The sequence below is a fragment of the Henckelia pumila genome, chromosome 2 (genome assembly GCF_033568475.1).
Source record: "Henckelia pumila isolate YLH828 chromosome 2, ASM3356847v2, whole genome shotgun sequence".
Lineage (NCBI taxonomy): Eukaryota > Viridiplantae > Streptophyta > Magnoliopsida > Lamiales > Gesneriaceae > Henckelia > Henckelia pumila.
The window spans coordinates 194,856,723-194,869,640 of NC_133121.1; the positions used below are offsets into that span (position 1 = coordinate 194,856,723).

General features: G+C 35.6%; 1 protein-coding gene across 2 annotated transcripts; it reads left to right on the forward strand.

Annotated features, from left to right (window-relative positions):
* The first annotated feature begins 3,012 nt into the window (after positions 1–3,012).
* Positions 3,013–11,221, forward strand: LOC140880076 (uncharacterized). Of its 2 annotated transcripts, XM_073284169.1 has the most exons (16): positions 3,017–3,435; positions 3,523–3,786; positions 3,898–3,995; positions 4,582–4,744; positions 4,828–4,938; positions 6,555–7,499; positions 7,593–7,745; positions 7,831–7,930; positions 8,064–8,158; positions 8,581–8,772; positions 8,857–8,913; positions 8,983–9,054; positions 9,190–9,288; positions 9,908–10,039; positions 10,161–10,334; positions 10,719–11,221. In XM_073284169.1, the coding sequence occupies exons 1-16, from the start codon at positions 3,328–3,330 to the stop codon at positions 10,860–10,862; spliced, it is 2,907 nt and encodes a 968-aa protein (XP_073140270.1). In that variant the 5' UTR covers positions 3,017–3,327; the 3' UTR covers positions 10,863–11,221. The 2 variants fall into 2 exon arrangements, 1 of the variants encoding a protein (XP_073140270.1); XR_012149578.1 differs by lacking the exons at positions 10,161–10,334; positions 10,719–11,221 and having other exon boundaries at positions 3,013–3,435; positions 9,151–9,288; positions 9,908–9,957.
* The last annotated feature ends 1,697 nt before the right edge of the window (positions 11,222–12,918 follow it).

A 12,918-nucleotide genomic window follows, 5' to 3' on the forward strand; every position in this document is an offset into this window, starting at 1 on the left:
GTAGCAACTTCTTTTTTTACAGGAAACGAAGTGGTTCTGTATAGACCGAGTTCCATGTATTTTTGGATCTGCCTTAACCTCTCTACGACAATATTTGCATCTAGCTTTCTGAACCTTGTCACTGTCACAAAAAAAATTTCAAAGTGTTCCCAGTATGGTGACCTACTGTTAACTTCTTTCCTATCTCTCTTTTTAGACTTCAGTTTTACTTCATCTTTATCACCAACATTTTCTAAATCTTCCACAAAATCAACATCATTGTTCTTGTTCTCATCAACATTATCAGTTGTTTCCATTAGATGATCTACTACGCTCTCCATGTACACAATAAATTTATGAAATTGTGACAGTAGTATTACATCAGAAATAGAAACTCCCCTACTGCCAAATACGACTCTTCAACAAATTTCTGTCCAGCCCAAGAAGATGACGCCAGCCGACAAACATTTAGAAAGCCATGGATAGATGCTTGGAATGAGATAATTAAAGAGACACCGAAAGAAATTTCGTAATTCCGTTTCAAATCCTCACAATTTATGGTTCAACTTTGAACTGAAAAAAATAATAAAAGAGTGTCATAAAATCAAGGTCCAAAGAATTATATAAACCTAAACACGAGCTTCATACCTTCAATGAATCAATCGGCCGAGCTTCAAACCGAATGAACGTGAACTGTGAAGAATAAAGATGAAGAAGCTTCAAATAAAACCTTCAATCGACCAAGAGAAAAGAGTAAGAGAGGGCAGACCGTCGATCAAGAGATGAACTACATGATTGAGGCGTGAGCGTCGAGAATCGAGCTTGAAGAGCCACAACCCGCCGATGAAAAGTGAAGAAAGAAAAAGAAGAACAGTGAAGGCACTCAAGGCAGCCCGTCAAATGTTAATTAGGGATTTAGTTTCTCCCCTTTTGAGTTTTAATATAATATATATGTATAAAATATAATATATATATATATATATGCCATAATTATTTTATAAATATATAACATACATAGGTCGGGTACCCGAATAAATTTCGGGTAGACACTTGTCTACCCGACACCAACCCGAACACAAATAATCGGGTTCGGGTAATTACCCGAACCCGATAATTTCATGAAATTACCCGATCCGATCGGGATAAACCCGATCGGGTCGGGTCGGGTCGGTACCCAATACCCGATGTTAAAACGCCCACCCCTAATTATGAAGGTTGCCACAATTTCACATAATTCATCACCCCAAAATGATAAGTTTCTATGTTATGTTCATGGTTTATGTTCACAGTTTGATGTTTGTCCAAGTTGCATGATTTTCATTAGATGTTAGTGCAAATGTTTATTTAAGAATGAAATGGTAAAGTTTTGAGGAAATGCATGAAGTATACTTTCAAGATTTAAAGTTAAGTAAGTTGATGTCCATGTTTAAGTTCCTTGCATCTTTTAAGAGTTTTAAAGTTCATGTTCAAGATTTTAAGTTTAAAGTTCCATGATGTTTACGTTAAAATTCTTCAAGTTCAAGGTATCATGTTATGTATGTTCAAGTCATTTTATGTTTAAAGTATTTTGATGCTATAATGATACCAATATGCTTATTTTAATCTTGCTGAGTTCTTTAGACTCACTATACTTGAATGATGCAGTTGGTTTAGTAGTTTTGATTTAAAAAGATTGGGTAGCACGGCTGAAGAGTCCAAGAGGCGAAGACATTGCATGACACAATAGTTCAAAAGCTTTGATGTAATTAAAGAGAAAATATTTATCTATGTTTATTTATGTTATGTTGTTACAATATTTTATGTACGATGTTTAAATGTAATGGTTTAATTATTTTCATTGTCAGTGTTTTAAAGATGAGTTTTGAGTATCTCAATTGTTTCGTCTTTCAAATGTATTTTATATACATAGTTAATTAATTGAACTCACTTTCCCCTATCCTCTTTAAATGTTAGTAGCAGGTTTTGACGTGCCGTATCTTAGATGGACTTAAATGTAGGGTTGCATCCATGTTTCATTTAATGAATTTGTTGATTTACTAGGGCGATGCACTCCCAGCATAGTTTAAAAAGTTTTGAAAAATTTCCTCACTCTTTTTCCGCAACTCTTTTATTAAATGCTTTAAAATACGGGACGTCTCACATATTCACTTCAATGTTGATGCTACAATGAAATCATGAAGGTTACTTGTATTTTGTGTTCAACAACCTCAACTTCTAACATTTTTTTCCATATGAGTTGTCACCCTTGCAAATCATGGATCACAAAATGACTCGAAAACAATGAGAAAATGCTAATGCATGGAAGGATATTATGGCCAATCAAATGTGGATCAATGTTGATCATGTAGTCAATAATGATTAGAGTTTTTTCAATAAAAGACTACTATAATTGTTGGTATTTTGATTGTTCGTTAATCTAAAATTTGTTTATACAATTATTTATATAGTATTGATAAAAGTGATATTATATATTAGTGAAAAAAATATCACTCATTGACTATATATTTGAAATTGACACGACAAAAAAATACGATTTCAAGTTAGTGGTTGATTAATTATTTTTGGAAATTAATAAAAAATTAAAAAGAATTTATAAACTTAAAATTTTACAATAAAAAATTTATATGAAAAATGGTTGAATTGATTCACTAACCACAAAGACTCGATTTAATGTCAAAATTCCTTTGGACGAGGCTAACAATCCCGAAATATGTGAATTTGGTACCGTGGAAAAAGTGAAAAGCTTTGAGTTTTTGCAAGAAAACACTTTTTGGATGGTGGGTCGTTTGCCATTTTTCGGTAAGAGTAAAATGTTGTGCTCATAAAAAGTCAAAGAAGAATTTACGAAATTTTTTTTATAAAAATTTTCAAAAAATTTTAAAAAAGTCAATAAAAATTAATAAAACTCTATCATCTCCACAAAAGTCTATCAATCTAAAAAAAACCATTAAAAGTCATTAAAACCCACCGTTAGATCTACCTCGGTCTACCTCAAGACAGTGTAGGATCTAACTTACGATAAGATGATGGACCCATTTCAATTTCAATTTCAAATTTGCAAATATGCAATTCCCCTCCTCAAAGCCCTAATTACTCCTTATGATCACTTTAGGAAACGAAGAACGAAATCCGTTCGCTTTTGATACTGCAACAACCCGAGTCTCTTAGAATCCGGAAATGGTGCTGTAATTTTTCATGCGCACGCTATCTTTAAAAAACCATTTGGGTTCCGCCACTTCAAATGCTGCTGATGCACTCAAAGTGTTTGATAAGGTGTCTGCATCAGCCTTTTAGTTTGCTTTCCTTGAATTAGTATTCGTTAGTGTTAAGTGGTGGAGTATTGAAAAGATGGAAATGTCGCAAAATCTGATCGACAGAATCCATAGTTCATTTTCTGCTGGAGGTTTACATTTTGCAACTCCAGTTTCATCTTTGAGGACAACTGAACTTGATCTGGTACACAAATTTGATATCTTACATGCATTTTGTTTATAAACTTTTATCGTTCCTTATTTATGCGGGTGCATTTTGTTTGGTTTCCAGGTACGAGGTTTGTTGCAAATGGTACAAGGTTTGTCGGGTTCCATATTTTATTGGGACGACAAGAAACATTGTTTTTGCGTGCAAAGTGGAATATACGTTGCTCATCTCTCGCAGATGAGTTTGTATCGTGTTCTTAACCAGTTCATGTTTTCTGCAACTTGTTTAAAATTGGTAGACATTGTTGTCAACAAAATCCAGAAATCTAAAAGCCTGTCTCCACCCACGCTGCGAGCATTTGCCTGTTCTGTTAGCGCATGGCTAAGAGTAAGTGTGATTGATATCAATTGCCAACATTTTGTGTCTTACTTCTGAAATCCAGTTTTGAATCGCTTTGTTTATTCTGTCATGTCATTCAAATATCGTACTTTGGAACAGAGGATACAAGATGTTGCTCTGAAAGAAGAGGTGAAGGTAAATAGCTCAGATGGTAGCACTACCCCCACTCTTTTGGGGTTGTCAAGTTCATTATCAAGGTTGGTCAACATTATTCCTGGATTTGGATATTGAATAATTATCTGTGCATTTCATTGGATTTTTTGAAAGCGATAATTTCAGATTTAGAAATGGAAATTGCAATGATCCTTTACTTCTACCTTATCTTCTTTATTTTTGATTTTGGGATCGACTATTAAATTAACCATCTTGGATTTCTCATGTTGTTAACTTGGGATCATATGCGATACAACTCAATTTCCAATCTTCTTTGCTCCCTCTCGTTCTCTTTTCACTTAAATTTGTCAAATATGTATGTCTATATGCCTATGAGTCAAACTCTAACCACACAGTTCTGTGCTTTTGCTCGGTATTTTCTTACCTTGTAGTGTGCTTTTTATATCTGTATGATAAGATCTGGCCCTTTGTTTCACTCTGTGCTATTTGGTCATATATGAATGCTTGCTCATGCATTTTTATTCTTGTCTTGCTCCACATGAACATGCCTTACCTTGAATTTCTGCATCAATTTTCTTTCATATTATTTTTTCCCACAAAGTTCATTTTGGAGCTAATTTCTGTTTCTGAGCTTCTTATCTTAGTTCCTCTTGTTTTTATTTTGTATAGTATCTGCTCAGGAGGCGAGTATTTGTTGCAAATAGTGTTTGGAGCTATTCCAGAAAATTTTTTCGAAGTCGATGACTATGTCCCTGCTGCAGATATTGCTGTTCACATTTTGAACCATCTTTATCTAAAACTCAATGAAGTTTGTCTTGTTCCAGGAGCAGAGGTCATTTAAACATGAACATGTTTTATTATACTCGTTTCATGCATCTGTGATCATTGGGTTTAATCAAATATGCTTCTTTTTAGGAGGATGCATATAGGATGTTACTTTATATACTCGTGGGTAGTTTGTTACCGTATATCGAGAGTCTCGATTCTTGGCTCTTTCAAGGAACTCTTGACGATCCTTTTGAGGAGGTATTTCTTGCTTTCTTACTTTCCTTCTATCCTTGAGTTATTTGAAACCTTTTATGAATTTCTATATGAGGCTACATTTGGTACTGCAAGTGGGATTCCAGTGAACTGGAACTATCAATTAAATCCTTTACCTAGGAATACCTTTCAACAAACCCCTACCTGTTATTTGGTATCGCAGAGGAAAGGGATTGCTTTCACCTTTTGGTTTGACAAAAGGAGGATGCTTGAACATAAATTTGCTTAAGTTGCTCATTTTATTATTTAAATTAAACTATCAATTAAGAAATTTACAACACGTTTTGCGAAGATAGAGGAGCCCTAGATGAGTATGACAATTAATTTTTTATATGAAATTTAATTGCAACAACAGATTACAGTAACAAAAATAAAAAAATCATTCATTATAGGAGCTGGAAGACTATTAAATTTTTTTATTTGGTAATAGTTAGCGATGGACATGACATAAAGTATTCAAAACTTGGTTCACTCCGGTAAATTCTATCTACATCTTTTTTAGATTTACAATAGAAAACTTTGGAACAAAATATTGTAAAAGTTCTGCTATCTGTAAACTATGATTTAATGTGATGTTTGCATCTCAAAACATGGTTTATATACAGCCTGTCAGCCTTTCATGTGTATAAAATAATGTTCTCATTGTTGTCATGTTATTGTAAAATTCTTTTGCGTAGACTAGTCTATGGAATTGTTGCACAACAAAAATAAAAAAATAATGTGTTTTGAAATATATAGCATTTAAAGAATATATAAAACATTTAGTTATAAAATTATCTGTTTTCTGCTGAACATAGTGATATTCAAATATTATGGGATTATGTAACTTGGAAAAGCATAAAATCAGCGGCTTGCACACACACACATGTATACATGTAAGGCACTTCTGATGAGAATACATTTTTTATTTGTTAAATCAAAATGTGCCAGGAAAAGGAAAAAACAGTAGTTATTTCATGTGTATTTATTAACTATGGTGGTTACATAAAATTAAATTTATATTTTTTGTTGTAAATACTAAATTTCAAACCACCCCCTCATACACTCATCCTATTTGGAGATAATGAAATTTGTGAAGGAGGAAGGATTGCCCCAACTATCATCTTTCCCCCCAATCTTTTCCCTTTCTGTCTAGCCAAACAAGACATAGGAAATCTAGGATTGTTATTGTCCCCTTGTTCCCAGAGGGGCAAATCTCCTCTGATAAAACTCTCTCTGTCTCCACTCAGAGGAATGAAGTTGAGAGATCCTAAAATTTTCTACTCGTGTTCTTAAGTTATTTCTGGAGCTCTATTTAATTTTGGGCACAGTCGCACTGACATAGCAGGTTATGTGCTTGCTGTCTTATATGATTTATATTTGATGGGTTTGCTGATGAGAAGTTTCTTTCTGTATGCTTGGGTTGTTCATCAGAATCACTGTTCGCACATTCATTGATTGTTTCCGGTGATTGCATTTTGTTCTGTTTCTTGATTTTATGGGTGTAAGATTTGTTTTTCAATCATGAGTGCTATTGACAGAGGTGACTTTTTGATGGCTCCTTTTGTATTTTTTTTTGTTGTTCAACAATTATATGCACTGGTTCATTTACCTTTCTGCAGATGTTCTTTGTTTCTAACAAAGAAATCACAATAGATGAGGCTGAATTTTGGGAGAAAAGCTATCAACCAAGACCAGCATTGTCCAAGAGATTGCATCCAGAAGATTTTGCTTATGATTTTCTATCTGCAGCAGGGGACAATAAATATATGAATGCTAGAAAATTTGTACCGTTGTCTAGTGTACCCATGCGAAAAGAAGCAAATAACAAAGAATTTCAAGTTTGTCCGTTCTTCATCATGGATATGGCGAAGGCAATCATTTCTGCTGGAAAATCACTGCAGCTGATACGACATGCTCCTATGCAATCTCCTTTTGCAGTTTCTTCTGACTATGTTGAAAAAGGAAACAGCATAGCTGGATTAACCCTGTCGGAGGTCTTTTGTGCCTCATTAACAGCACTTATTGGCAACGGTGATCATGTTGCTGAGTATTTTTGGCTAGATGACAAACATCTGTGTGGGGAAACAGAAAAGATTGAAGAAAATGACGGGAGCTTTCAATCAAATACACGCTCAAAAAATGTCTGTCAGAAGTTACTGGCAGATATTTTGAACCAGAAAAGAGATACTAGTTCAAAACCTGCAAAAAAAGATGCAATACATTACAACATGACAAAGGGGAGGACAGTAGTTCCGAATGAAATAGATAACCTTCCCCGGAGATATTGTCCTGAAAATCCAGCTATCACAGTTTGTAGTGATATTATTCATGAGAATAGAGATGCTTGGAGCTCATTAAACATATCTCAGGCCTTTTGTCTTCCTTCTCTGAATGATGGCGTGCTTAGGCAAGCTGTATTTGGTGATAATTGTGGTTGTGGTTTGTCAGTCAAGAACACGGATTACACTTCTGGCTTTGGTGAATTAGATCGTCATCGGTTCCTGGATGATACAAAGATGCTGGAAGTTTTGCTTCCATTTCCAACTCTTCTTCCATCTTTCCAGGTTTCCCATTTGGGAGTTCTCTTAAATGGTTTGTGATTGTGAAATATAATGTTGTTTTTGCTGGGATTTAGGATTCTTTCAATCTTTGGGCAGGATGATCTTCACTTGTCCGAGGTTTTACCCTTTCAGAATAATAGTACCCTGGCATCAAGAATCCTTAGCTGGATTCAAAAGGTTGAACCTGCAACTACTCCACTTCCTACTGTTGTCCTTCAAGAGTGCCTCATTATCTTCATCAAGAAGCAGGTTGGGGATGAACAAGGACTCACAGTACATTGTCATAATTCTATCAATTGATTTGTTACAAATTCATGAAAATTTTTGTATGCAGGCTGATTATGTTGGCAGCAAAATGCTGTCAAAGTTATTGCATGAGTGGAGATTGCTGGATGAGTTGGGTGTGCTGCGTGCCATATATTTATTAGGATCAGGTGCCCATTAGATGACTTTTCCTTTGTGTGCCATAAATTTATTAGGATCTGGTGTCCTCTTAGATAACTATTCCATTCATTCACATGTTAACTATATTTATAAAATATATCTGACTGGCTGCAAATATTCTAGGTGATCTGCTACAGCATTTTCTCTCTGTCATTTTTAGTAAGCTAGACAAAGGAGAATCCTTAGACGATGATTTTGAATTGAACACGATATTGCAGGTACAGTTTCATCTAGTAAAGTTTCATCAAGTCTTGAAGTGTCAAAGTTTCTTTCATTTAGTCCCATTTCGTTACTGTGACATGGATCATCATGCTTATTAGTCAACATTGATCTAGAGTGGGCGTTAATGTCCAGTTTATACGTAGAGGGTTTTTGAGTTACTTCTGATTATATTGCAATTAAGCTCTAGTCTTTTAATTCCTATAAGCCAACTTGTCTTGTATTCCATGAGTCATCAGGGGTCCTGATGAATTGTTGGGACAATATATCATGACATGAACTGTGGGCAAAAAATTGTCTGGTACTAGTTGGAGAAATATAGATTCTATCCATCGATTTTTTTTACCTTTCCGTAATTTGAGTTGTATTCCTTGTGTGAATTGACTGGCAGCCATTAATTTCAGAATTTATTTTTCCTCAGGAATCAATAAGGAATTCTGCGGATAATGTGCTTTTAAGTACACCTGATGCATTGGTTGTGTCACTAGCCAAAAATCCTGGTATGAGTGAAGTTGAACAGCACAATCCATCCATTGTTGTCTCCACTCCTCGTAAAGGTAGAGCGCATAGCTCGGGAATTGATGTCCTGGACTCTATTACATTCACATACAAGGCATGTGCTAGGACTTTGTTCCTTATGTGTTCTATGTTAGCGTGAAACTGTAAACTGGATTTCATTTGTAATGCAACACAACAGGTTTCTTGGCCCCTTGAGCTTATTTGCAACCTGGAAGCCATGAAGAAGTATAATCAGGTAAACTTTGGCATAGGCATATATATTATTTGGATATCTGTTTTTCTCTTTAATACCCAATTTCTGCAGGTGATGAGTTTTTTGTTGAAGGTTAAACGTGCAAAATATGTTCTTGACAAGACTCGAAGGTGGATGTGGAAGGTACCTCTTGCTTCCTTTTGAACCATATTTAATTTAATGTCTTGCAGACCTCAGGATACAGACTGATCCTTTGATTTCTATTCGTATTCAACCAAGGATGTTGAGATCCTTTGTGTATCACTTTGTATCTCTTAGGATAGAGGCATTGCGTCAACCAAACAAAAGCGCCGCTGGTTGCTCGAGCAAAAACTCCTTCATTTTGTGGATGCATTTCACCAATATGTTATGGACAGGGTAATGTGTTTCTGACTCTTAGATACTGGTGATTGGAGGGTGAGTTGCTTGCCATACTTTATCATGCATGGAGTATGAACAAGAATTGGTTTAGCATTATTTCCCAGAGCTTTATCTGTAAATTGTCAATCTAGCGTCTAAGTTGATATAGTTTTTTTATTGTATTTTGAATGTTTGAGTTTCAACATTTTGAAATGCCAAAGGTGAGAGTTGATAGACATTCCAAGACCAAATAAACCTGGCGTCGGTATCATGAGGATTAATGAATTATTATGAAATTCACATTTCATAAAGAGAACCTCCTATTTTGTACAATATGATTTTCAGATGAGAATTTTATTCATTTCAACTATTAAATACATAGTTCAGTGCCTCCAAATCCCAATCCTAATAAAAGACAGCAACAAATAATAAAATGTAGCAACGAATGAGCAAATCAAGACTTATTCTATTCTGAAATAAAAGATAACATCAAAACCTAATTCAAAATAAAAGATGCCACCAGATCAATCTATCACCCTTCTAAAAGAATAAAGTTTATTATTGTAGAGGTGAAAAGAAAAACTTCCATGTAAATACTTATCCTGCTTGCAGTTTATAACCAGGATTTGATGAACAGGTATATCATAATGCGTGGCGAGAACTCTGCGAGGGTGTGGCGGCAGCTGGAACTCTGGATGAAGCCATGGAAGTGCATGAATCCTACTTATTGTCCATTCAGAGGCAGTGTTTTGTGGTTCCGGACAAGCTGGTCTCTTTAACATACTTAGATTAGATTTTTATATATTAAATGCTATGTTTTATGCAAAAGTTTTTTGTTTATAACATATTGATGGTGATAGCTACCTAAAAGAAGTCCTTTCTGCTTGCAGGGGGGACTGATTGCTAGTCGCATAAATAGTATACTTGGGCTAGCTCTTGACTTCTATTCTATACAACAGACTCTAAGCTCTGGTGGGGCAATTTCTGCTGTCAGGGCAAGATGTGAAAAGGAACTAGAGCAAATAGGGAAACAGTTTGATGAATGCATGTCATTTCTCCTCAGGGTATTCTTTTGTGAACTTATTATTCTCTCCATAGTTCTTTTGTATGCGACATCCATCAGCTTACAAATACTGTTCTCCTGTTTTTTCCATTCCCTTGCGTTTTTTTTATCTTTCTTCACTGCAAAAATCTTTTATTTTCTCTGGTAATATTTTTCCCCATTTCCTTTTTTATATTTTTTCTTTCTACCTTTAAGAAGATTTAATCTTAATGGCAAGTAAAACTAGCCTATCACATCTATTATTTGCGCAAATGGTAAAGAATTAAGTTTCGTTTTCTTTTTATCCGTATGAATACTCTCAAAAGAAAATAATTATGCTTCCTTTAGTAGCATAGACAATAACATTTGTGGCTATCAAGTTGCATCTCTGTTATTGGTTTTGCAGATTCTCTCTGTGAAGCTCAATGTTGGTCAGTTCCCTCATTTGGCAGCTCTAGTTACACGTATTAACTATAACAGCTTCTATATGTCTGATGGGGGAGGCCTGATAACTGCTCCTGGCTCTGCCAACCTCCGACTACCTAGTTAAAATTGTTTTGTGCGCGACCGAATGCCTTCTCCATGAAAGATGCTTCTATCTGCTGTTTGTGTATTAGAAATGAAGTCCCTGTTTTCGTGGGAACTGCACTTGCTAATGCACCATCCTCGCAATGTCTTGATCTTGCACTCGAGGCGAAAATTCTTACATGAGAAACAATCAACTTAAGGGGTGATGCGCAGACTGAGTTTTGTGTGATATGTAGATTAGAGAAGTGTTCAGCTTAAGATGTGCTGCATAGTTTTCGTGTTTGTGATTTATAGATTAGGATAGATCTGAATATGTTATGCTATTATTTTAGATATCCACACTGTAAACATATATTTTTTAATGGTTCAAATATAATTTTACGCATTAAAAAATGAAGCAGCAAAGCCTCAATGTACATGCAAAGAAAGCACCAAATGTTCTGTTCTTCCTCTTCTGCCTCCTCCGCTTGTCAGAATCTTCTTTTAGACGAGTCTTTGCTAAAGTCAATGGTTTTTGTGTGATCTTTGTGATATCATAGAATTTGTCGATTGAAGGCTAGCGTGCCAAGATTCTTGAATGAGATGAAAAGCCATGGGGTTCATATGTTGATTTTATTTCCGAATGTTTTAGTATTTATTTTAAAATCTTTGAAGTGGTGTTGATTTGGAGGAAGAAATTTGGTTCGGATTGTTTGAGAGAGTGGTAGGTGTTAGGTTATCAGGTACGCGAACTGACCCGATTAAGTTTTGGTTTGGTACATTTTCAAAATGTGGGCTTGAACCTGATATTTTGTTTTTAGGTTGGTGTCTGGTATCTTTCGGGAGTCCGTATATTTATTGTTATGTAATACTTTGTAGTGACTCGTCTCGGATCACCTATTTAATGAGACTAAAAGCATGCAATTAACCTAAGATGAGCATAAATAGATAATACAACAAAAATTTAATTTACTACATTCCAATAAAAAAAACTAGCGATACCCAATTAATACAACCATATCAGAACAACGGAAAGAAAACATGCATACATCTCCTCGAAAATGCTGCAACCTCTGTCTCAACGACCACTCTCGCTGGGTCCGTCCAACCTAAGCCTGTCCTGTGGAATGGGGTCTCCAAGGCAAAACCGAGGACGTGGGCGATAACAACATTCAACACGAAAGTATGAGTATACAGATGCTATGAGTGCGTAAATGCAGTTGTACAGGGTATCGAAAACCTATCACAGTCACACACTGTAAATAATATATAGATATAGGTGACCTGATCCCATACTAGTGGGTCCAACTATCCACTAAAGAAAAAAGATTTGAGCTACAGGCTATATCAAGGGTACAAGCTTAACATGATAATGTGTACAACATAATAATCATGACATAATATATGTACATAAAATATGGCAGATAAACATGCAAACATAGAACATGCATACTCAACCATAATATCTCGAATAGTACTTTTGTACATCTAAACAACAACCTAGCAACTGTGGCTCACAAGTCCAAGCCTATAAGAGTCTACACTAATAGTCTTATCTAAACTAATAGCTACTCCCAAAAGCTATTAAGAGTTTAGACTTGTACCTGTGTCCGTCGTTAGCCCTTTGAATTAAGTCGATTGCCCCACCACTTAGACATAGCTCTGCTGCTAGCCCGGAATCTCCCCGCTAGTGCCCAACCCTCGATCGGATGGCTAGAACTCCCAATAATACACAATATATTAGAGATGAGAGTTGGAAATGAACAGGAAAATGTGATCTCGGATGACATATTTATAGGCAACTACGTTCCGATCTTGCATGGTTTCCATGTTCCTAACTGGCCACTTCGGAAGCTCCGGTCTCCCTCTACGGATCTTTCGATCTCATGCATGCACTGACGTGTCTAAAGCTTCTTGACACCTAAGTGGTAGACATGTTCGGAACTTCCGAATCCTGGTTTGGATCATCCGAACTTCCACGTGTCTATATGTAGTTGACACCTCATAGTCTGCATAACTGAATCTGATCGGACCTTTCGATCCTAGTTTAGATCTTTTGATTCTACCTCTCCTTCAGATATTGGCTTGATCAGTTCAGT